The sequence below is a fragment of the Vanellus vanellus genome (assembly GCF_965231255.1).
Source record: "Vanellus vanellus genome assembly, chromosome: 24".
In the NCBI taxonomy this organism is placed as follows: domain Eukaryota; kingdom Metazoa; phylum Chordata; class Aves; order Charadriiformes; family Charadriidae; genus Vanellus; species Vanellus vanellus.
Genome location: NC_138929.1, coordinates 6,430,436 through 6,454,846, shown reverse-complemented (window position 1 = coordinate 6,454,846; position 24,411 = coordinate 6,430,436). Strand labels below are relative to the sequence as shown.

General features: G+C 54.2%; 1 protein-coding gene and 1 pseudogene across 2 annotated transcripts in view; both read left to right on the top strand.

The window, feature by feature from the left end:
- The window catches only part of LOC309681160 (uncharacterized protein), a gene marked incomplete at both ends in the record, with an annotated part of 195,815 nt that extends 194,905 nt beyond the window's left edge, over window positions 1–910 (top strand). Inside the window, one exon of the mRNA XM_082494998.1 lies at window positions 575–910. Coding sequence (XP_082351124.1) covers window positions 575–910 — 336 coding nt within the window. The remainder of the gene's footprint in view (window positions 1–574) is intronic.
- LOC309680974 (feather keratin 1-like) overlaps window positions 1–24,411 on the top strand; it is a 283,730-nt pseudogene that overhangs the window by 239,855 nt on the left and 19,464 nt on the right. The gene's annotated exons all lie outside the window — the stretch shown is intronic.

Here is a 24,411-nt window from a genome sequence, read left to right as displayed (position 1 = left end):
GCTCCTGTCCCAGGAATCCTTGGGCTCCCACCACAGCACTGAAAAGCAGCCTTCCAGGGGGAGTGGGGATGGCCAAACAAGGAAATGAAAAGGCAGCCGTGCAAGAAACCAAAACACAGCCCGTATCATTAGCTGGGATGCTTTGCATTTCAGATGAGCTTCTCAGAAAATTATTACTTCCACAGAGGCTTCCTCTGGACCTGGGGCAGTGCAGGCCCACTATAAAAGCCAGCCCAGGTCTTCACTCTCTCACCCGCTTTGCAACCCTTCCTCTCCTTCGGAAGCAAGTGAGTTGGACGCTGTGTCGTCTACCGGGGCTTGGGGCTGCCTGTCCTGGGAGGGGAAGCGGGGAGAAGGTCTGGCGTGGAGAGGGGCTGGGGCTGGGCTGAGGGGCCTCTTGGGCTCTTGGCTAGGAAAGAGCTTTCCTGGGCCTGTCTCTCTTTGCACGGTGCCCGGGGGGTCAGGCAAAGGGGCGCGTGGGTCTCCCTGCCCAGCACCTGCCTTGGCTCCCTGCGCGTGGGCGCAAAGGCTGCTCCTGACGCGCTCCCATGCTCCTCCCTGCCCTCTCCTCCAGGTGCACCTCCGGCCCCGCAAGATGTCCTGCTACAACCAGTGCCAGCCCTGCCTGCCCTGCCAGCCCTGCTGCCCGACCCCGCTGGCCAACAGCTGCAACGAGCCCTGTGTCAGGCAGTGCCAGAACTCCACCGTTGTCATCGAGCCCTCCCCCGTGGTGGTGACCCTGCCCGGACCCATCCTCAGCTCCTTCCCGCAGAACACCGTTGTGGGATCCTCCACCTCCGCTGCCGTCGGCAGCATCCTCAGCTGTCAGGGAGTGCCCATCAACTCTTCCTGCTGTGACCTCTCCTGCATTACCAACCGCTACTGCGGGAGAACATGCCTCCCCTGCTAAAGCTGCCGCAGGCGACCCCACACAAGGACCCCACGAACCCACAAGACGGTAATGGACTGAGCACGGAGATCCTGGCCATCGCTCTCAGAGGGACTGAGCATCCTCGGCTCCAGCTGCAAAGGAAGGCAGGAGGAGGCGCGCCTGGGCTCTCTGAAAACATGGCCCTTGTCCAACTTGCCTGTTTCTCACTCCCTTTTCTTTCTCTCTTTGCTCTGTTGCCTTCTGCTCCCCTGGGCTGCGAGCACCTGCTAAGCCCCATCTGAGGAAGGACCCACTGCCCCTCTCCCTCTCGGCAGCAGGCAGAAAGACACCTGGTGCGAACTCCACCCTGGCCAAGGGGCAAAGACCCCTGGCTACCCCTGGTGCTCCCTGCTCCATGACCCCCACTCAGGGGACCTCCTTGCCCTCTTCCAACTCATTAAAGTTCTGCTGCATACCAGCTTGGGCTTCTGTGTGATCCTTCTCTCTCCGGATGCTCTCTGCGGCTGCCACAGGGAATGGAGTCGCTCTGGGGAGATCTTGCAGGCACAAAGGAAAGCCATCGTCCGTCATCCCCGCAGGAAGGGGAGGGAGAGACACAGGCAGTACACTCCTTTCAAGACACTGTGCCTTGCAGCTGAGGATGTCATCCCTGGCTCCTGCAGGGTCAGCAGCCGTCAGGGCCTGTCCTGCTGCATCCCTGCATATAAACGGTGTCCTGAGACGTTGAGCACACCTCGCTGATGATGGGGAGCCCAACCACTACCCAAGTGACAAGTTTATCTCCCCGGCCACATGGGCTGGTGGCGTTGGCACTGGGAGAATGTTCTGCATCCAGCAGGACCTTTGAGTACTGCCTCTTGGGCTGCTCTTGCTTCAGGAGGGCCCCTCTCCCTGTGGCAGGAGTGATAGCACTGGTCGTGGTTGTGTGACAGCCTGTTCCACACGTGCCCATGTGCTCCTCCGTGACATCTCCAGACTTTTCTGGTTTCAATCCTTCCCGCCGTCAGCAGAGGAGGAAAGGTGAGTTATTCCTCACCTACCTGCCTTTGTGGCTTCCAACTACAAGCCGGTGCTGCTGCAGCATTTCAGCTCTCCTTGTGTTGGCTTAGCCTACCTGTAGGTCTTGCCAGGATCTTGCCTCTCCCCAGTGTGGCTGCCAGCGTTTCCTCCAGCACAGCTAGAAAACGCGTAGCTCCTGAGTGCAGATGTGGTGTGTTTCCTCACAGCTGAGAGACAGCTCTGTCTCTCTACGTATGCATGTAGACAGAGCACATAGGAGGATTTGTGTTATCTGCACAAGGCGTGTGTGGAGTCTTCTTCCCCCTTTCACGTCCATTGCTCAGAACACGTCTCCCATCCTTTGCCACGCACCATCTGCAGCCTTCCCGCTCCCAAAAGGACAGCGGCTGGTTTTGCCAGAGGGTCAGGACTCCCCTCTTACCCCGCCAGTGCTGACAGTCCCACCCGCCCACGGCCCTGCTCCCCCCCAGCTTGACACCCGTGTCTCACCAGCCTCTGCCAGTCCCACCAAGGCTGACGGGTAACCCCGGACCATGCCACGCTCCCCACTCAACGAGGTGCTCAGGGAGCTCCCAGGAAGCGGGAGCTGAAGCTTGCCAGCTCCAGTGTTCTCCTCCCTCTGCCAGCTCAAAGCCGCCTCCACACCTCAGCCCAAAGGGTGGAGCAAAACCCTCTGAGGGCTGCCTGGCATCCCACACCTCTGCCCCGGGGAGCCTTTTTACACACATCACCTCGTGGTTAAAGCACTTGCTGGGCCAAACTGAGTGAATTAAGCTGCTAACTCTGCTGGGCCCTGGGCTGCCCAGGGCCACCACCAGCTTTTCCAGCGCTGGGAGCTTCCAACTGGTGCAGCCGGGCAACAGCTCGATCTTTCAAAATCCTCTCAGTCATGAGGGCCCTGAACCCCCTCGCAGGCACTCCTACCCGCTTGTAAACTGCTGCCTCCTGTAACACTCCAGGCCAGGCTGCCCAAGGGGAGCATGTGTTAAAAGAGAAGGTGCTACTCAAGCTTTCACACACCATTCATGGTGTCTGTCGCACACACACCCACCCACACTCACCCTTACTCCCAGGCACGCTTGCTCCTTCTTGAGGCTCGACAGGTAGGTTTCCCGCTGCAAAGTCTCAGGTGCTGGACATCGTAAAATAGTTAATTTAATTGGAAGGTACAGCAGCAAGAACAGCCTGGGCTGTGTGCCTCCAAGGGGAGGGACTCTGAGCAACTAAATCCCTGGGCAAATACAGCCTTGTGATCCATACACCCACTTCTCACACACCCTTCCCACGCTGGCCACACATCTTTTAGTCCAATGGTGATTTTTTAGACTGGGGTCTTCTATCATCTGATTATATTCTTTTTCTGTGTCCAGGCAGGCAGGCTCTTGTCTTGTTGATTTGCAGTTTGCGGCAAGAGTTGGAACCTCTGTATCTTCTGGTTTACATTCCTTGTGCACCTGTCCTTGGCAGAACACGGGGAACTGAAAAGTCATCATTCATGATGAACAATTAGCGTCCCTCAACAGCTGCACACTCAGGACAGGCCAGTAGGAACCTGCCTTGAGTTCCCAGAACTAGAACTGCAGTGCTCGGGCAGAAGGAGGCGAAGGAGTCAGCCAGAGACACAAGCTTCACAGCCATCTCCAGCAGGGCAAAAGGCTCCCTGGTTGACTTCTTTGGCCGCCCAGAACATGGCCAGAGACAGGGCAGCATCTGTGTCAGAGCACCATGCCGAGCAGCGCAGCTTTTCTCCTGCGTGATGACACCAATCCCAGGCACTGCCTCGCCCTCTCCATCCAGAACTTCCCGGGACACTGAGCTGTACTCCCTTCTTCCCAGGGTTTTCTGCCCACATGGTAACTCTGTCTTCCTTGCCAGAGAGAGGTGGCATCCTTTGGGATGAAGCACCCGCCATGGCCCTGCTTGTATTTTGTACGGAAGAGGGAAGGCAGCACCCTGGGAATGGTAGAAAGATTGTCAGCGGGGTCCCACAGGGAACAGCTGTCCATACCGCATCATTGATCAGCAATGGATTTAGCCTCAGTCCCACAAGAGGAGACCTCTTCTTGATTTCTCCGTGCCTTTTCATACCATAACTAAACAGTTGCTGTCCCCACAAAGTGGAGGGGCTGCTGTGGAAAACGCAGAGCAAATGTCAGAGATTCCAACCACAGTCCGGTCTCTGTAGAGCAGCTGGCAAGCCTCTTCACAGATCTCTTCTGCTCTGAGCAGTCCTTTGCAGTGAGAAGGACTTTGCTTTACAAGCGCTCCCACTGACTCTAGCATACAGAGTGCACAGAGCCCTCCTACCAACAACCAAGTCCTAAGGAAGCACGAGCAGGGGTTGTGCCACCTCACACCTGCAGAGGAGCCATTCGTTCACCACAGAAGCCATGGACACTGCGATCAAGGCAATCGCACGTACTGCCTGCCAATGACTTTTCTTGTCAGAGCAATTCCACATACGGCTGTTCCACATGGGCATTGTGTCAAGAAAAGCCAAGGGATCCCTGAGGAGAGAGAACAACTCCTGAAAGATACCAATAAAAGAGATCTCCACACTGCATTGCCCTTCCTTGCCTCACCTTGCCATGGCCTGCATTGCGTCACGCCACCTTGCCTTGCCTTGCCTTGCCTTGCCTTGCCTTGCCTTGCCTTGCCTTGCCTTGCCTTGCCTTGCCTTCCCTTCCCTTCCCTTCCCTTCCCTTCCCTTCCCTTCCCTTCCCTTCCCTTCCCTTCCCTTCCCTTCCCTTCCCTTCCCTTCCCTTCCCTTCCCTTCCCTTCCCTTCCCTTCCCTTCCCTTCCCTTCCCTTCCCTTCCCTTCCCTTCCCTTCCCTTCCCTTCCCTTCCCTTCCCTTCCCTTCCCTTCCCTTCCCTTCCCTTCCCTTCCCTTCCCTTCCCTTCCCTTCCCTTCCCTTCCCTTCCCTTCCCTTCCCTTCCCTTCCCTTCCCTTCCCTGCTTCCTGCTCCTCTATTGTTGTAACTTCTCCTTCTCCATCGCACCTCCAATGCTCCAGAAAGAAACTGATCCCAGTTGGAAAGCTCCCAGGCTTTCCAACATCCTTGCACAGCCCGGAAAATACCACTCTCTTTCCCACTTTCTTACCGCTTCCCTCACCGTGTGTTTCTTTGGGCTCCAGATCAGTGGCTTTAGGAGAGGCAGCAGCATCACCAGTGAAGACTGACTCTCTTCACTCCTGGGAGAGGCTGGTTGTGTGGCAGATGAAGATCGGGGACCATGGTCCAAAGAACTACACAACCACAGCTAAGTGGCAAGTGCCTTGTGTCTCTCTTCTTGTATCTGCTGCCCCGGTGGAGACGTGCATCACCCCACAGGAGGTCAAATAAGGCAGGAAGAACACCAGGGCATTGGTGCCACCGTTGGAGACAAGGAGCACCCCAGCCCAGCAGCTGTCCGCACAGGCCAGCATGGGCCGTACCTCACAGAAGCAGCACTCAATGACATTGGGACTCTGCTTGGTCAAACAGAGGGTGAGGGCCACTGCTGCAAACAAGGGGAGAGTGGCACCAGCCCTCAGGCGTGCCAATGCAATGGCACAGACCTTCCCTAGCATGGCACCATGGACCCTGGGGCTGGCACGCGGACGCAGATCACTCATAGGCAATGATGTCAAGCAGGAAGAGCTGGGCCAAACAGCTGCTAAAGCAGCTTCTCCTCTCCACACATAGGAAGATCTCCCAGGACGGAGACTCCACAAGCTGCATGGGCAATAATATCTCCTGGGCTTGGCCACCCTCACGGTAGGTTTCCTTCCTGCCTATGGCAGTTCCTATCAGGCCACTCCAGGATGCACGCAAGGGCAAGCAAGCCAGCAGCCCTGCCTACACATGAGCAACTGTGGGCTCAGGCAGAAGCCCCTTGGCAGGGCAGGGCTGGAGCACCACTAAGCAGGAGAAGGCTCCAGACACACTGATGATGTTGGTGTGGGTGTTGGCAGGGGACCTCCAGAGGTAGACCAGAGAGCTGAGGAGGCCCAACAGGTACACAAAGGCCTCCCCCGAGCAGCATTTGAGGAAGAGTGAAAAAGAGCAGCACCGACCACCTGCCTTGGGAGGCAAAGGCCAGCGACCATCACAGAGAGCTTGGAGGGTGGGAGAATGGAGGCGTGACACATTGTCCCTCCCTCTTGGGAACCCTTTGGCATCCAGGTGAGGGTTGCAGGGCTGGGAGCAGCAGGGCTCTTCCTGCCAACGGGGCCGCAAACAAACCCAGAAGAGTGCCCCAGGACAATGTCCCCAGCCTGCATGCCACCCCTCCGGCACTTGGGACTCACCTTCTGCTGGCGCCCATGCGCTCCTGTCCCAGGAATCCTTGGGCTCCCACCACAGCACTGAAAAGCAGCCTTCCAGGGGGAGTGGGGATGGCCAAACAAGGAAATGAAAAGGCAGCCGTGCAAGAAACCAAAACACAGCCCGTATCATTAGCTGGGATGCTTTGCATTTCAGATGAGCTTCTCAGAAAATTATTACTTCCACAGAGGCTTCCTCTGGACCTGGGGCAGTGCAGGCCCACTATAAAAGCCAGCCCAGGTCTTCACTCTCTCACCCGCTTTGCAACCCTTCCTCTCCTTCGGAAGCAAGTGAGTTGGACGCTGTGTCGTCTACCGGGGCTTGGGGCTGCCTGTCCTGGGAGGGGAAGCGGGGAGAAGGTCTGGCGTGGAGAGGGGCTGGGGCTGGGCTGAGGGGCCTCTTGGGCTCTTGGCTAGGAAAGAGCTTTCCTGGGCCTGTCTCTCTTTGCACGGTGCCCGGGGGGTCAGGCAAAGGGGCGCGTGGGTCTCCCTGCCCAGCACCTGCCTTGGCTCCCTGCGCGTGGGCGCAAAGGCTGCTCCTGACGCGCTCCCATGCTCCTCCCTGCCCTCTCCTCCAGGTGCACCTCCGGCCCCGCAAGATGTCCTGCTACAACCAGTGCCAGCCCTGCCTGCCCTGCCAGCCCTGCTGCCCGACCCCGCTGGCCAACAGCTGCAACGAGCCCTGTGTCAGGCAGTGCCAGAACTCCACCGTTGTCATCGAGCCCTCCCCCGTGGTGGTGACCCTGCCCGGACCCATCCTCAGCTCCTTCCCGCAGAACACCGTTGTGGGATCCTCCACCTCCGCTGCCGTCGGCAGCATCCTCAGCTGTCAGGGAGTGCCCATCAACTCTTCCTGCTGTGACCTCTCCTGCATTACCAACCGCTACTGCGGGAGAACATGCCTCCCCTGCTAAAGCTGCCGCAGGCGACCCCACACAAGGACCCCACGAACCCACAAGACGGTAATGGACTGAGCACGGAGATCCTGGCCATCGCTCTCAGAGGGACTGAGCATCCTCGGCTCCAGCTGCAAAGGAAGGCAGGAGGAGGCGCGCCTGGGCTCTCTGAAAACATGGCCCTTGTCCAACTTGCCTGTTTCTCACTCCCTTTTCTTTCTCTCTTTGCTCTGTTGCCTTCTGCTCCCCTGGGCTGCGAGCACCTGCTAAGCCCCATCTGAGGAAGGACCCACTGCCCCTCTCCCTCTCGGCAGCAGGCAGAAAGACACCTGGTGCGAACTCCACCCTGGCCAAGGGGCAAAGACCCCTGGCTACCCCTGGTGCTCCCTGCTCCATGACCCCCACTCAGGGGACCTCCTTGCCCTCTTCCAACTCATTAAAGTTCTGCTGCATACCAGCTTGGGCTTCTGTGTGATCCTTCTCTCTCCGGATGCTCTCTGCGGCTGCCACAGGGAATGGAGTCGCTCTGGGGAGATCTTGCAGGCACAAAGGAAAGCCATCGTCCGTCATCCCCGCAGGAAGGGGAGGGAGAGACACAGGCAGTACACTCCTTTCAAGACACTGTGCCTTGCAGCTGAGGATGTCATCCCTGGCTCCTGCAGGGTCAGCAGCCGTCAGGGCCTGTCCTGCTGCATCCCTGCATATAAACGGTGTCCTGAGACGTTGAGCACACCTCGCTGATGATGGGGAGCCCAACCACTACCCAAGTGACAAGTTTATCTCCCCGGCCACATGGGCTGGTGGCGTTGGCACTGGGAGAATGTTCTGCATCCAGCAGGACCTTTGAGTACTGCCTCTTGGGCTGCTCTTGCTTCAGGAGGGCCCCTCTCCCTGTGGCAGGAGTGATAGCACTGGTCGTGGTTGTGTGACAGCCTGTTCCACACGTGCCCATGTGCTCCTCCGTGACATCTCCAGACTTTTCTGGTTTCAATCCTTCCCGCCGTCAGCAGAGGAGGAAAGGTGAGTTATTCCTCACCTACCTGCCTTTGTGGCTTCCAACTACAAGCCGGTGCTGCTGCAGCATTTCAGCTCTCCTTGTGTTGGCTTAGCCTACCTGTAGGTCTTGCCAGGATCTTGCCTCTCCCCAGTGCGGCTGCCAGCGTTTCCTCCAGCACAGCTAGAAAACGCGTAGCTCCTGAGTGCAGATGTGGTGTGTTTCCTCACAGCTGAGAGACAGCTCTGTCTCTCTACGTATGCATGTAGACAGAGCACATAGGAGGATTTGTGTTATCTGCACAAGGCGTGTGTGGAGTCTTCTTCCCCCTTTCACGTCCATTGCTCAGAACACGTCTCCCATCCTTTGCCACGCACCATCTGCAGCCTTCCCGCTCCCAAAAGGACAGCGGCTGGTTTTGCCAGAGGGTCAGGACTCCCCTCTTACCCCGCCAGTGCTGACAGTCCCACCCGCCCACGGCCCTGCTCCCCCCCAGCTTGACACCCGTGTCTCACCAGCCTCTGCCAGTCCCACCAAGGCTGACGGGTAACCCCGGACCATGCCACGCTCCCCACTCAACGAGGTGCTCAGGGAGCTCCCAGGAAGCGGGAGCTGAAGCTTGCCAGCTCCAGTGTTCTCCTCCCTCTGCCAGCTCAAAGCCGCCTCCACACCTCAGCCCAAAGGGTGGAGCAAAACCCTCTGAGGGCTGCCTGGCATCCCACACCTCTGCCCCGGGGAGCCTTTTTACACACATCACCTCGTGGTTAAAGCACTTGCTGGGCCAAACTGAGTGAATTAAGCTGCTAACTCTGCTGGGCCCTGGGCTGCCCAGGGCCACCACCAGCTTTTCCAGCGCTGGGAGCTTCCAACTGGTGCAGCCGGGCAACAGCTCGATCTTTCAAAATCCTCTCAGTCATGAGGGCCCTGAACCCCCTCGCAGGCACTCCTACCCGCTTGTAAACTGCTGCCTCCTGTAACACTCCAGGCCAGGCTGCCCAAGGGGAGCATGTGTTAAAAGAGAAGGTGCTACTCAAGCTTTCACACACCATTCATGGTGTCTGTCGCACACACACCCACCCACACTCACCCTTACTCCCAGGCACGCTTGCTCCTTCTTGAGGCTCGACAGGTAGGTTTCCCGCTGCAAAGTCTCAGGTGCTGGACATCGTAAAATAGTTAATTTAATTGGAAGGTACAGCAGCAAGAACAGCCTGGGCTGTGTGCCTCCAAGGGGAGGGACTCTGAGCAACTAAATCCCTGGGCAAATACAGCCTTGTGATCCATACACCCACTTCTCACACACCCTTCCCACGCTGGCCACACATCTTTTAGTCCAATGGTGATTTTTTAGACTGGGGTCTTCTATCATCTGATTATATTCTTTTTCTGTGTCCAGGCAGGCAGGCTCTTGTCTTGTTGATTTGCAGTTTGCGGCAAGAGTTGGAACCTCTGTATCTTCTGGTTTACATTCCTTGTGCACCTGTCCTTGGCAGAACACGGGGAACTGAAAAGTCATCATTCATGATGAACAATTAGCGTCCCTCAACAGCTGCACACTCAGGACAGGCCAGTAGGAACCTGCCTTGAGTTCCCAGAACTAGAACTGCAGTGCTCGGGCAGAAGGAGGCGAAGGAGTCAGCCAGAGACACAAGCTTCACAGCCATCTCCAGCAGGGCAAAAGGCTCCCTGGTTGACTTCTTTGGCCGCCCAGAACATGGCCAGAGACAGGGCAGCATCTGTGTCAGAGCACCATGCCGAGCAGCGCAGCTTTTCTCCTGCGTGATGACACCAATCCCAGGCACTGCCTCGCCCTCTCCATCCAGAACTTCCCGGGACACTGAGCTGTACTCCCTTCTTCCCAGGGTTTTCTGCCCACATGGTAACTCTGTCTTCCTTGCCAGAGAGAGGTGGCATCCTTTGGGATGAAGCACCCGCCATGGCCCTGCTTGTATTTTGTACGGAAGAGGGAAGGCAGCACCCTGGGAATGGTAGAAAGATTGTCAGCGGGGTCCCACAGGGAACAGCTGTCCATACCGCATCATTGATCAGCAATGGATTTAGCCTCAGTCCCACAAGAGGAGACCTCTTCTTGATTTCTCCGTGCCTTTTCATACCATAACTAAACAGTTGCTGTCCCCACAAAGTGGAGGGGCTGCTGTGGAAAACGCAGAGCAAATGTCAGAGATTCCAACCACAGTCCGGTCTCTGTAGAGCAGCTGGCAAGCCTCTTCACAGATCTCTTCTGCTCTGAGCAGTCCTTTGCAGTGAGAAGGACTTTGCTTTACAAGCGCTCCCACTGACTCTAGCATACAGAGTGCACAGAGCCCTCCTACCAACAACCAAGTCCTAAGGAAGCACGAGCAGGGGTTGTGCCACCTCACACCTGCAGAGGAGCCATTCGTTCACCACAGAAGCCATGGACACTGCGATCAAGGCAATCGCACGTACTGCCTGCCAATGACTTTTCTTGTCAGAGCAATTCCACATACGGCTGTTCCACATGGGCATTGTGTCAAGAAAAGCCAAGGGATCCCTGAGGAGAGAGAACAACTCCTGAAAGATACCAATAAAAGAGATCTCCACACTGCATTGCCCTTCCTTGCCTCACCTTGCCATGGCCTGCATTGCGTCACGCCACCTTGCCTTGCCTTGCCTTGCCTTGCCTTGCCTTGCCTTGCCTTGCCTTGCCTTGCTTTCCCTTCCCTTCCCTTCCCTTCCCTTCCCTTCCCTTCCCTTCCCTTCCCTTCCCTTCCCTTCCCTTCCCTTCCCTTCCCTTCCCTTCCCTTCCCTTCCCTTCCCTTCCCTTCCCTTCCCTTCCCTTCCCTTCCCTTCCCTTCCCTTCCCTTCCCTTCCCTTCCCTTCCCTTCCCTTCCCTTCCCTTCCCTTCCCTTCCCTTCCCTTCCCTTCCCTTCCCTTCCCTTCCCTTCCCTTCCCTTCCCTGCTTCCTGCTCCTCTATTGTTGTAACTTCTCCTTCTCCATCGCACCTCCAATGCTCCAGAAAGAAACTGATCCCAGTTGGAAAGCTCCCAGGCTTTCCAACATCCTTGCACAGCCCGGAAAATACCACTCTCTTTCCCACTTTCTTACCGCTTCCCTCACCGTGTGTTTCTTTGGGCTCCAGATCAGTGGCTTTAGGAGAGGCAGCAGCATCACCAGTGAAGACTGACTCTCTTCACTCCTGGGAGAGGCTGGTTGTGTGGCAGATGAAGATCGGGGACCATGGTCCAAAGAACTACACAACCACAGCTAAGTGGCAAGTGCCTTGTGTCTCTCTTCTTGTATCTGCTGCCCCGGTGGAGACGTGCATCACCCCACAGGAGGTCAAATAAGGCAGGAAGAACACCAGGGCATTGGTGCCACCGTTGGAGACAAGGAGCACCCCAGCCCAGCAGCTGTCCGCACAGGCCAGCATGGGCCGTACCTCACAGAAGCAGCACTCAATGACATTGGGACTCTGCTTGGTCAAACAGAGGGTGAGGGCCACTGCTGCAAACAAGGGGAGAGTGGCACCAGCCCTCAGGCGTGCCAATGCAATGGCACAGACCTTCCCTAGCATGGCACCATGGACCCTGGGGCTGGCACGCGGACGCAGATCACTCATAGGCAATGATGTCAAGCAGGAAGAGCTGGGCCAAACAGCTGCTAAAGCAGCTTCTCCTCTCCACACATAGGAAGATCTCCCAGGACGGAGACTCCACAAGCTGCATGGGCAATAATATCTCCTGGGCTTGGCCACCCTCACGGTAGGTTTCCTTCCTGCCTATGGCAGTTCCTATCAGGCCACTCCAGGATGCACGCAAGGGCAAGCAAGCCAGCAGCCCTGCCTACACATGAGCAACTGTGGGCTCAGGCAGAAGCCCCTTGGCAGGGCAGGGCTGGAGCACCACTAAGCAGGAGAAGGCTCCAGACACACTGATGATGTTGGTGTGGGTGTTGGCAGGGGACCTCCAGAGGTAGACCAGAGAGCTGAGGAGGCCCAACAGGTACACAAAGGCCTCCCCCGAGCAGCATTTGAGGAAGAGTGAAAAAGAGCAGCGCCGACCACCTGCCTTGGGAGGCAAAGGCCAGCGACCATCACAGAGAGCTTGGAGGGTGGGAGAATGGAGGCGTGACACATTGTCCCTCCCTCTTGGGAACCCTTTGGCATCCAGGTGAGGGTTGCAGGGCTGGGAGCAGCAGGGCTCTTCCTGCCAACAGGGCCGCAAACAAACCCAGAAGAGTGCCCCAGGACAATGTCCCCAGCCTGCATGCCACCCCTCCGGCACTTGGGACTCACCTTCTGCTGGCGCCCATGCGCTCCTGTCCCAGGAATCCTTGGGCTCCCACCACAGCACTGAAAAGCAGCCTTCCAGGGGGAGTGGGGATGGCCAAACAAGGAAATGAAAAGGCAGCCGTGCAAGAAACCAAAACACAGCCCGTATCATTAGCTGGGATGCTTTGCATTTCAGATGAGCTTCTCAGAAAATTATTACTTCCACAGAGGCTTCCTCTGGACCTGGGGCAGTGCAGGCCCACTATAAAAGCCAGCCCAGGTCTTCACTCTCTCACCCGCTTTGCAACCCTTCCTCTCCTTCGGAAGCAAGTGAGTTGGACGCTGTGTCGTCTACCGGGGCTTGGGGCTGCCTGTCCTGGGAGGGGAAGCGGGGAGAAGGTCTGGCGTGGAGAGGGGCTGGGGCTGGGCTGAGGGGCCTCTTGGGCTCTTGGCTAGGAAAGAGCTTTCCTGGGCCTGTCTCTCTTTGCACGGTGCCCGGGGGGTCAGGCAAAGGGGCGCGTGGGTCTCCCTGCCCAGCACCTGCCTTGGCTCCCTGCGCGTGGGCGCAAAGGCTGCTCCTGACGCGCTCCCATGCTCCTCCCTGCCCTCTCCTCCAGGTGCACCTCCGGCCCCGCAAGATGTCCTGCTACAACCAGTGCCAGCCCTGCCTGCCCTGCCAGCCCTGCTGCCCGACCCCGCTGGCCAACAGCTGCAACGAGCCCTGTGTCAGGCAGTGCCAGAACTCCACCGTTGTCATCGAGCCCTCCCCCGTGGTGGTGACCCTGCCCGGACCCATCCTCAGCTCCTTCCCGCAGAACACCGTTGTGGGATCCTCCACCTCCGCTGCCGTCGGCAGCATCCTCAGCTGTCAGGGAGTGCCCATCAACTCTTCCTGCTGTGACCTCTCCTGCATTACCAACCGCTACTGCGGGAGAACATGCCTCCCCTGCTAAAGCTGCCGCAGGCGACCCCACACAAGGACCCCACGAACCCACAAGACGGTAATGGACTGAGCACGGAGATCCTGGCCATCGCTCTCAGAGGGACTGAGCATCCTCGGCTCCAGCTGCAAAGGAAGGCAGGAGGAGGCGCGCCTGGGCTCTCTGAAAACATGGCCCTTGTCCAACTTGCCTGTTTCTCACTCCCTTTTCTTTCTCTCTTTGCTCTGTTGCCTTCTGCTCCCCTGGGCTGCGAGCACCTGCTAAGCCCCATCTGAGGAAGGACCCACTGCCCCTCTCCCTCTCGGCAGCAGGCAGAAAGACACCTGGTGCGAACTCCACCCTGGCCAAGGGGCAAAGACCCCTGGCTACCCCTGGTGCTCCCTGCTCCATGACCCCCACTCAGGGGACCTCCTTGCCCTCTTCCAACTCATTAAAGTTCTGCTGCATACCAGCTTGGGCTTCTGTGTGATCCTTCTCTCTCCGGATGCTCTCTGCGGCTGCCACAGGGAATGGAGTCGCTCTGGGGAGATCTTGCAGGCACAAAGGAAAGCCATCGTCCGTCATCCCCGCAGGAAGGGGAGGGAGAGACACAGGCAGTACACTCCTTTCAAGACACTGTGCCTTGCAGCTGAGGATGTCATCCCTGGCTCCTGCAGGGTCAGCAGCCGTCAGGGCCTGTCCTGCTGCATCCCTGCATATAAACGGTGTCCTGAGACGTTGAGCACACCTCGCTGATGATGGGGAGCCCAACCACTACCCAAGTGACAAGTTTATCTCCCCGGCCACATGGGCTGGTGGCGTTGGCACTGGGAGAATGTTCTGCATCCAGCAGGACCTTTGAGTACTGCCTCTTGGGCTGCTCTTGCTTCAGGAGGGCCCCTCTCCCTGTGGCAGGAGTGATAGCACTGGTCGTGGTTGTGTGACAGCCTGTTCCACACGTGCCCATGTGCTCCTCCGTGACATCTCCAGACTTTTCTGGTTTCAATCCTTCCCGCCGTCAGCAGAGGAGGAAAGGTGAGTTATTCCTCACCTACCTGCCTTTGTGGCTTCCAACTACAAGCCGGTGCTGCTGTAGCATTTCAGCTCTCCTTGTGTTGGCTTAGCCTACCTGTAGGTCTTGCCAGGATCTTGCCTCTCCCCAGTGCGGCTGCCAGCGTTTCCTCCAGCACAGCTAGAAAACGCGTAGCTCCTGAGTGCAGATGTGGTGTGTTTCCTCACAGCTGAGAGACAGCTCTGTCTCTCTACGTATGCATGTAGACAGAGCACATAGGAGGATTTGTGTTATCTGCACAAGGCGTGTGTGGAGTCTTCTTCCCCCTTTCACGTCCATTGCTCAGAACACGTCTCCCATCCTTTGCCACGCACCATCTGCAGCCTTCCCGCTCCCAAAAGGACAGCGGCTGGTTTTGCCAGAGGGTCAGGACTCCCCTCTTACCCCGCCAGTGCTGACAGTCCCACCCGCCCACGGCCCTGCTCCCCCCCAGCTTGACACCCGTGTCTCACCAGCCTCTGTTAGTCCCACCAAGGCTGACGGGTAACCCCGGACCATGCCACGCTCCCCACTCAACGAGGTGCTCAGGGAGCTCCCAGGAAGCGGGAGCTGAAGCTTGCCAGCTCCAGTGTTCTCCTCCCTCTGCCAGCTCAAAGCCGCCTCCACACCTCAGCCCAAAGGGTGGAGCAAAACCCTCTGAGGGCTGCCTGGCATCCCACACCTCTGCCCCGGGGAGCCTTTTTACACACATCACCTCGTGGTTAAAGCACTTGCTGGGCCAAACTGAGTGAATTAAGCTGCTAACTCTGCTGGGCCCTGGGCTGCCCAGGGCCACCACCAGCTTTTCCAGTGCTGGGAGCTTCCAACTGGTGCAGCCGGGCAACAGCTCGATCTTTCAAAATCCTCTCAGTCATGAGGGCCCTGAACCCCCTCGCAGGCACTCCTACCCGCTTGTAAACTGCTGCCTCCTGTAACACTCCAGGCCAGGCTGCCCAAGGGGAGCATGTGTTAAAAGAGAAGGTGCTACTCAAGCTTTCACACACCATTCATGGTGTCTGTCGCACACACACCCACCCACACTCACCCTTACTCCCAGGCACGCTTGCTCCTTCTTGAGGCTCGACAGTAGGTTTCCCGCTGCAAAGTCTCAGGTGCTGGACATCGTAAAATAGTTAATTTAATTGGAAGGTACAGCAGCAAGAACAGCCTGGGCTGTGTGCCTCCAAGGGGAGGGACTCTGAGCAACTAAATCCCTGGGCAAATACAGCCTTGTGATCCATACACCCACTTCTCACACACCCTTCCCACGCTGGCCACACATCTTTTAGTCCAATGGTGATTTTTTAGACTGGGGTCTTCTATCATCTGATTATATTCTTTTTCTGTGTCCAGGCAGGCAGGCTCTTGTCTTGTTGATTTGCAGTTTGCGGCAAGAGTTGGAACCTCTGTATCTTCTGGTTTACATTCCTTGTGCACCTGTCCTTGGCAGAACACGGGGAACTGAAAAGTCATCATTCATGATGAACAATTAGCGTCCCTCAACAGCTGCACACTCAGGACAGGCCAGTAGGAACCTGCCTTGAGTTCCCAGAACTAGAACTGCAGTGCTCGGGCAGAAGGAGGCGAAGGAGTCAGCCAGAGACACAAGCTTCACAGCCATCTCCAGCAGGGCAAAAGGCTCCCTGGTTGACTTCTTTGGCCGCCCAGAACATGGCCAGAGCATAACTAAACAGCAACTGTTTAGTTATGGTATGAAAAGGCATGGTTAGACAAGCTAAAGCCCAGATAGAACTAAATCTGGCCAGGGACATTAAGACAAACAAAACATCCTTCTTTAAGTATGTCAGCGAGAAAAGAAAGACTAGGGAAACTGTGGGCCCTCTCCGGAAGGAAACGCAAGAACTGGTTACCCAGGACAGAGACAGAGCTGAGGTACTCAATGACTTTTTTGTCTCAGTTTTCACTGGCAAGGACAAAAGACTCAGCCACACTACCCTTGACGCATAATGCAAAGATGAGGATTGGGAAAATGGAGAACCACCCACTCTAGGTGAAGATCAAGTACGAGAGACCACCTGAGGAATCTGAAGGTGCACAAGTCCATGGGACCTGATGAGATACATCCGCGCGTCCTGAGGGAGCTAGCAGATGAGGTCGCTAAGCCACTAGCCATCATATTTGAGAAGTCGTGGCGGTCTGGCGAGGTTCCTGCTGACTGGAAAAGGGGAAACATAACCCAAATTTTCAAAAAGGGAAACAAGGAAGACCCAGGGAACTACAGGCCAGTTAGTCTCACCTCTGTGCCTGGCAAGATCATGGAGCTTGTCCTGTTGCACCCCTGTATACAAATGGTGTCCTGAGACTTTGAGCACACCCTGCAGTTGATTAGGAGCCCAACCACTGCCCAAGTGACGAGTCCCTCTCCCCCACCGCATGGGCTGGTGATGCCAACACTGAGAGAATATTCTGTATCCAGCAGCACCCTGTGAGCCTTTCATGGTGGGCAGCTCTTGCTTCCAGAGGGCCCCTTTCCCTGTGTCTGAGGCTTACACACCCCAGCATGTCCGGGTATTTCTGCGGAAAAGCCTCAGATGAAGAGTGCAGCCAACCAGATCTACAACATTGGCAATTACTTTCCCCCAACCTGTAATCGAGCAATTACTAAGTTCTTTCAGGAGGTGTGTATGCTCAGCCCATCCCGGGCCTCCATACTAGAAGGAATTCCTGCACTGACACGACACTCTGTGGTAGAATGGTCCTACGCATGGGTAGCTAGCCACATCTCCTTGCTTGTGTGTTCCTAGGTTGAGCTCTCCACTAGAGCCTTGGAGTCTTTTCCCACAGGAAAGCATCAGGGGAGGTGGAACCTCAGGAGGAAGGACAAGTAGAACCGATCCGTGTGTCACAGGGTTTGCAGACAGTATGGTGAACAGAGTCTCCAGACACAATCACAAATCCACGTAGCTCTTCCAAGAACCACAGGTTGAATCATAGTGTTACCCAAAGTGTTTAGAATCAAGTAATTCACAGGAAGCACCCTAGACGACTTTAGATATTTTTTCTCTGAATTTGAATTTGGCTATTCAGAGTCATCTCCATGGCTTCATCTATAACTCAGTACCCACAAACCAAGCCCGCAATTTCCCAAGTGCTATCACTCTAGATGGTCACCCAGTAACCATAAGAGCTGTGCTTTGCAGTCCTTTGGAATCCCAAAAGATCTGCTCATTGGGAATAGGTGCAGGAATGTGGTTGTTTGGACCATCACTTCACACTTTATAGATTGTTAGTGCTGGGCTGATGGCAGTGAGAAACAGATCCCCAGAGCAAGTTGGGCTGGCCAGGGTACCATGAGCCCCTGCTTCCCCAAAAATAACACAGCAGATTCAAACCAGTTTTCAGCTGCGTTTAGCTCATTTCTACAATTCAATTTCACTGAGGGTCTGCTAAGGTGACTTGGTTTCCCTAGTATTGACAGCATTTACATATTCTTTTTTGTTAAACTTGAAAAAAAAGTTAAACTTTCTCCCTGAACTCAAGGTAGTAATTAAAGCATTGGCACCCCCAGGCATCCATGGTCACTTGAGTGAATGCAGGAATTCCTGAAGGCACCACTGGGCTCAAAATACGGGTTCAGGTACACGTGGTCCCACAGACCAGACAAGGTTCCCCTTATGCTCCTCCATCCATGGTCTGGGGAAGAGCCACCATCTCTTTTCATCACTGCAGGTACCTGAGTACCTGGGCCAGACAGCCAGGTTTCATCTCCTTCCCACCAAGACCTTCAGCACCAGTACCTGGGTGAGTCATCAGTGCCCATGCAGCTCCAGCTTCACAGCCTGCCCATGTTCCCCAGGATTCCCTGCTGCCTCCTGGCCCCACCGGCAGTCACCTGGCTCAAGCGCCAGTCCTACCACAGGCACACAGCTTCGCACGACACTCCTGCTGCTTGCTGAGCCTCTTGACTGCTCTTTTCTTCAATTGATAGCAGATTGCCACAGGAGTTTTCAAATACGCTAGGAAACCTAGAGATCTGCATGCAGTTGCAGAGCAGCTTGTTGGGATCATGGAGACACGGTGAGATGGATTGCTTGACTGCAGTGTTGCACCAGGGGAATACAGGCCAGGACAGAGAGTTGCCCTTTCATGAGAGAGCAGCTGGAGCTGTTCCTGGGGATATGAGGAACCAACCAATGCTTATGTGTAGGGATTAAAGAGCAGACCAGTACTGGTGACATTGCAGTGTGTGTCTGCTATAGGCCACCTGAACAGCAAGAACAAGTGGATGAGGTCCTCTACAGGCAGCTAGAAGTAGCCTCAGGTTCACAGGCTCTGGTCCTCATGTGTGACTTCAACCACCCCAATATCTGCTGAAGGAACAACACAGTAAGGCACAATCAGTCCAGGAGGCTCACAGAGGGCACCAATGACAATTTCCTGACCCAAGAGATAGAGCAGCCAACAGGGAAGGGTGCTCTGCTGGACCTCACCCTCACTAATAAGACGGGGTTTGTTAGGGATGTGAAACTCAAAAGCAGCATTGGATGCAGTGATGTTGAAATCATGGCATTCAAGCAAAGAGGGAACAGGGCAAAGAGGAAGAAGAAAGTCCTGGATTTCAGGAGAGCAGATTTTGGCATTTCAGAGATCTGCTTGGAAAAGGCCCATGGAATAAGGCCCTGGAGGGAAGAGGGTGACAGAAAAGCTGGTTAATATTCAGGGTCACCTGCTCCAAGACCAAAAGCAGTCCATACCAATTATGTAAGTGACAAAAAAAAGATTAGGGAAAATGTGGGCCCACTGCTCAATTGGGCAGAGGCCCTGATAACACAGGACGTAAATTTCTTATTTGCCTCAGTCTTTATTTGCAAGACTGGCCTTCAGGAATCCCAGGCCCCATAGACCAGGGGAAAGTCTGGAGCAAGGAAGACATACCTTTGGTAGAAAAGGATCAAGTTAGACAATACTTAGGCAAACTGTACAAACATAAGTCCGTGGGCCCTAATAGGCCTAATGGGACATACCCATGAGTGCTAAGGGAGCTGGCTGATGTCATTGTGAGGCCAGTCTCCATACTCTTTGAATGATCATAGTAGCTGGGAGAGGTGCTTGAGCACTGGAGGGAAACAACTGATACTCTCAGCTTGAAAAAGACCAAGAAAGGGATGTGGGGAAGCTCCAGAATCCCCAGGGAAGGAAAGGGCTGTTCCTGGCATGGTGTCCCAGTGGAGTCCTCACCTGCCTAGCTAGAAACACCTGCTCTTCTGCCTGCTTGGCCATTGGGAATTTCATAGGTTTTGCCCCACTGGAGTTTTACAACTTCCTCCGGGGGTCCCTAGTTTTCTGGAGATAGTACTGTTTTTTTTTCTGGGAATAGTGGTCCTCACTATTTCTGCCAGTTGTCCCCTCCCAGTGTTGCCTGCAAATACTGTTCTGCATCATCCCTTTGAGCCTGGCTGTCTCCTGTTCTGGTAGGACAACCTTCAATCACATCAAGGAAACAGTCTCCAGCAGGATCTTTAGGATCGCCACAAACTCAGAGGGGACAAGGACATCTTATTCCAAGGGTGAAAGATAAGAGGTTGTCAGAAGAAGGATGAGGGATACCTCCCACACAAGAGGGAGCACATAGGGTACTCATCGGTGTGCCACACTGAGTGGTGTGAATGGCGCAGCCCTGTGCCCCAGAGCAGGAAGGGGATGTGAAGGGGTGGGTTGATGGGGAATTGGGAAAGCCCCTCCCACTCCTTTTAGGACCACATCCAGGATGACCGCATGCACCAGCCACTGCAGTGACAAGCTCTGATCATTTTAGTTCATTCTAAATGCACATTTTTTCCCAAAGTGCTCCAAAAAATCATAACCATAGTCTTTCTCCCCTCTGCCCAGAGTAGAGTCGGGAACATTAAGGCTTCAGGATCTCTTAAATGCCCCCATCCCAAAAAAGTTCTGCACCTCTTCGTCATTCAAAGAGCATCCCTGAATACGTGAAGGCTCCCAAAGCTGATGGAGACTTTGTCAGCTAAGGAACTCCTCCCCATAGAGACCACTCTGACGCTGGTTGCAGCCTATCCTCCCACAGTCTCCTGAGGTGGACAGGAGGAGGAATGTGCGCAAGCCAGGGAGTGGGATAAGGGCTGTGATAAAAGATGGAGGGGTGTGTGTATGGGTGTGTGTGAATTTGGAGGCAAGAAGTTGTCCACATACGCTGACTGGCAGAGAGACATTAAGTTCCAACAAGCAAGGAACATGTCTGACAGAACTTCCCCAGCACCTGCCTCGCCCTACAACTGCTGTAAGACACAGCAACTCGTCTGTGACTGTGGCGGTGCCACAGCTCTAAAAAGCAGTGCATATCCTGTGAGGAGGAACTGGTGAAACAGCAAGGGCTGAGGGTGAGCAGGGATGCAAAAACCTGCACCTGCACCTGGAGAGGAATAAACCCATTGAATGGTACAGGCTGGGGCTGACAACCTGATTAGAAATTTTGGAGAAAAGGACTTGAGGGTCCTGGTGGTTGATACCGCATTCCTCCAAATGCAATGCATGCACCTCCCAAATAACACAAGGACCAGAAACTCCACTAAATTGCATTCCTAGAACAATCTAAGCAAGTTTTCTAAAATGAACATATAACTTTGCAGTTTGTTGGGGTTTCTTTGGAGTGAAGAAGATGTTCATTCAGCAAGAATGGTGTATCTTTCGTTGCCATTGGTAAATTCTCCAGCTGTTAATTTTCCTATTGAAATTACATGCTTTGTATCCAGTCCTGACTCACAGACAATGTGGGATACTTCTGCTCCCTCTAAAGACCTTCTGCTACACCTGGACAGACTTCAGAGACTTTGAACAAACCATTCCTATCCATTTTCACAGAGAATGCTATAGACTGATTTTCTTCATTTTTACTATCAAGGATGTCTCATCAAAAGGAAGCACTTCCTTATGATATTTAACTCTTGATTATGTATGTTCTAGGCTTTTATGTGGAGAGGATGAAAAGGGATATTTTTAGTAAGATAGAACAGAAAAGAATATATCAATCTGAAAGATTTTTTTTATTTTTCTGTAGAGCAATGGAATTCAATGATATACAACAGACTTACCAGACAGACTTGGTAATGTCTAGACTGAAGGAGAATTAAAAGCCTGAACTTTAAAGATAAATGCAAATAATAGAATCATAGAATAGTTTGGGTTGGAAGGGGCTTTCAAAGACAACCTTATTCAACCCCCTTGCCTTGGGCAGGGACATCTTTTGTTAGATCAGGTGGCTCAAAGCCCTGTCCAACCTGACCTTGAACCTTTACAGTCATGGGGCATCCACAACTTCTCTAGGCAACCTGTTCCAGTGTCTTACCACCCTCTTCATTAAAAAATTCTTCCTTACATCTAATCTAAATCTACATTCTTTCAGTTTAAAACTGTTGCCCCCTGTCCTGCCACTACAGGCCCTGCTAAAAAGTCTTTCTGGCTTGCTCATAAGCCCCCTATATATATTGAAAGGCAGAAATAAGGTCTTCCCTGAGCATTCTCTTCTCTAGGTTGAATGACCCCAACTCTCTCAGCCTGTCCTCATAGCAGAGATGTTCCATCCCTCTGATAATATTTGTGGCCCTCCTCTGGACCCACTCCAACAGGTCCAGGTCTTTCCTGTGCTGAGGTTTCTGGAGCCAGATGCAGTACTCCAGGTGGGGTCTCACTAGAAGGGCAGAATAACCTCCCTTGACCTTCTGACCATGCTTCTTTTGATGCAGCCCAGAATGTGGTTGCCCTTCTGGGCTGTGAGCTCACATTGTCAGCTCACATCCAGCTTATCAGCCACCAGTACATCCAAGTCCGTCTCTGCAGGGCTGCTCTCAATCCCTTCATCCCCCAGCCTGTATTGATATGGGGGGTTTCGCTGACCCAGGTGCAGGACACTGCACTTGGCCCAATGAGGTTCACATGGGCCCAGTTCTGGAGCCTGTAGTCCCTTTGGATGGCATCCCATCCCTCAGGCATGCCAACTACTCCACACAGCTTGGTGTAGTTTGCAAACTTGCTGAGGGTGCACTCGATCCCACTATGTCATTGATGAAGGTATTGAACAGTACTGGTCCCAATATAGACCCCTGAGGGACACCACTTGTCACCAATCCCCATCTGGACATCGAGCCATTGACCACTACCCTCTGGATGAGAACAGCCAGGCAATTCCTTATCTACAGAGAGTCCACCCATCAAATCCATACCTCTCCAATTTAGAGAGAAGGATACTGTGGGGAACCTTGTCAAAGGCCTTACAGAAATCCAGATAGACAGCATCCATAGGTCTTCCCTTGTCCACAGGATGTAGTCACTCCATCATAGGCCACTAGGTGGGTCAAGCAGGACTTGCCCTTGGTGAAGCCAATTCTGGCTGTCTTGTCCTCCATATGTGTCTTACCATAGCTTAAAGGAGGACCTGTTCCATGATCTTCCCAGGCACAGAGGTGAGGCTGACAGGTTGGTAGTTCCCAGGGTCCTCCTTTCTACCCTTTTTAAAAATAGGTGTAATGTTTCCCTTTTCCAGTCACCAGGGACTTTACCTGACTACCATGACTTTTCAAATATCATGGAGAGTGGCTTGGCAACTGCATCAGCCAATTCCCTCAGGACTCTGGGATGTATCTCATCAGCTCCCATAGAATTCTGTATGTTCATGTTCCTCAGGTGGTCACAAACCTGATCTTCTCTTACAGTGGGAAGGACTTTGCTCCCCTAGTCCCCGCCTTGTGGTCCATCTACTTGGGAGGTGTGGGAAGAAAGTTGCTAGTGATGACTGAGGCAAAAAAGTTGTTGAGTTTCTCAGCTTTCTCCTTATCTGTTGTTACCAGATTGCCAGTCTTGCTCATCAGGGGGAATATGCTTTCTTTGACCTTCCTTTTCTGGCTGACATACTTGTAGAAGTCCTTCTTATCATTCTTTGAGTCCCTTGCCAAGTTTAGCCTGCCTGACCCCATCCATACGCAACCGGGCAATATCCCTATGCTCTTCCCAGGATACCTGTCCCTGATTCCACTGCCTGTGCATTTCCTTCTTGCCCTTTAATTTGACCAACAGGTCTCAGCTCAGCCATGACTCTCAACTTGACTCTTGCCCTCCTTTCCTGATACCTTACACCAGGGCATTCAGAGCTCTTTCACTCTATGGAAAACATCCTTAAAGATCTGCCAGTTCTGTTCTGTTCCCTTGTCCCTGAGCTGAGGGTGGTTTCCCAGGGGGTCCTACTGACTAAGTCCTTGAAGAGCTGGAATTTTGCTTTCCTAAAACTCAGGGTCCTGACTTTACTCTCCACCTGACCCATATCCCTCAGGATTGCAAACTCCACCAGTGTATGATCAGTGCAGCCCAGGCTGCCTCTAACCTTGACATCACCAATTAGCTCACTCGCGTTGGTGATCAACAACCACATCTCCTCTGGTGGGACTGTCTATTACCTGGCTTAAGAAATTATCTTCAATGCACTCCAGGAGTCTCCTGGATTGCCTACAGATCACTGTGCTATTTTCCAGCAGACATTGGGGTGGTTGAAGTCCCCCAGCAGGACAAGAGCCTGTGAGCACAATGCCTCCCGTAGCTGGAGTAAGAAGGTCTTGTCAATAGGCTCCCCTTGATCAGACAGCCTGTAGTAGACACTCCCTGGGCAGCCTGTGCCAGTGTTCTGTCACCCTCACCGTAAAGAAGTTTTTCTGTGTATTTGTACAGAACTTCCTGTGTTCTAACTTGTGCCCGTTACCCCTTGTCCTGTTACTTGGAACCATTGAAAAGAGCCTGGCCCCATCCTCCTTTAACCCACCCTTTAGATACTTGTACGCCATAATAAGGTCTCCCCTCAGCCTTCTCTTCTCCAGGCTAAAGAGTCCCAGCGCTCTCAGCCTTTCCTCATAAGGGAGATGCTCCAAGCCCTCAATCATCTTAGTTGCCCTTCGCTGGACTTGCTCCAGCAGATCCCTGTCCCTCTTGAACTGGGAAGCCCAAAACTGGACACAGTATTCCAGTTGTGGCCTCACCAGTGCAGAGTAGAGGGGGAGAATGACCTCCTTCGACCTATTGGCCACACTCTTCCCTATGCAGCCCAGGATTCCATTGGCCTT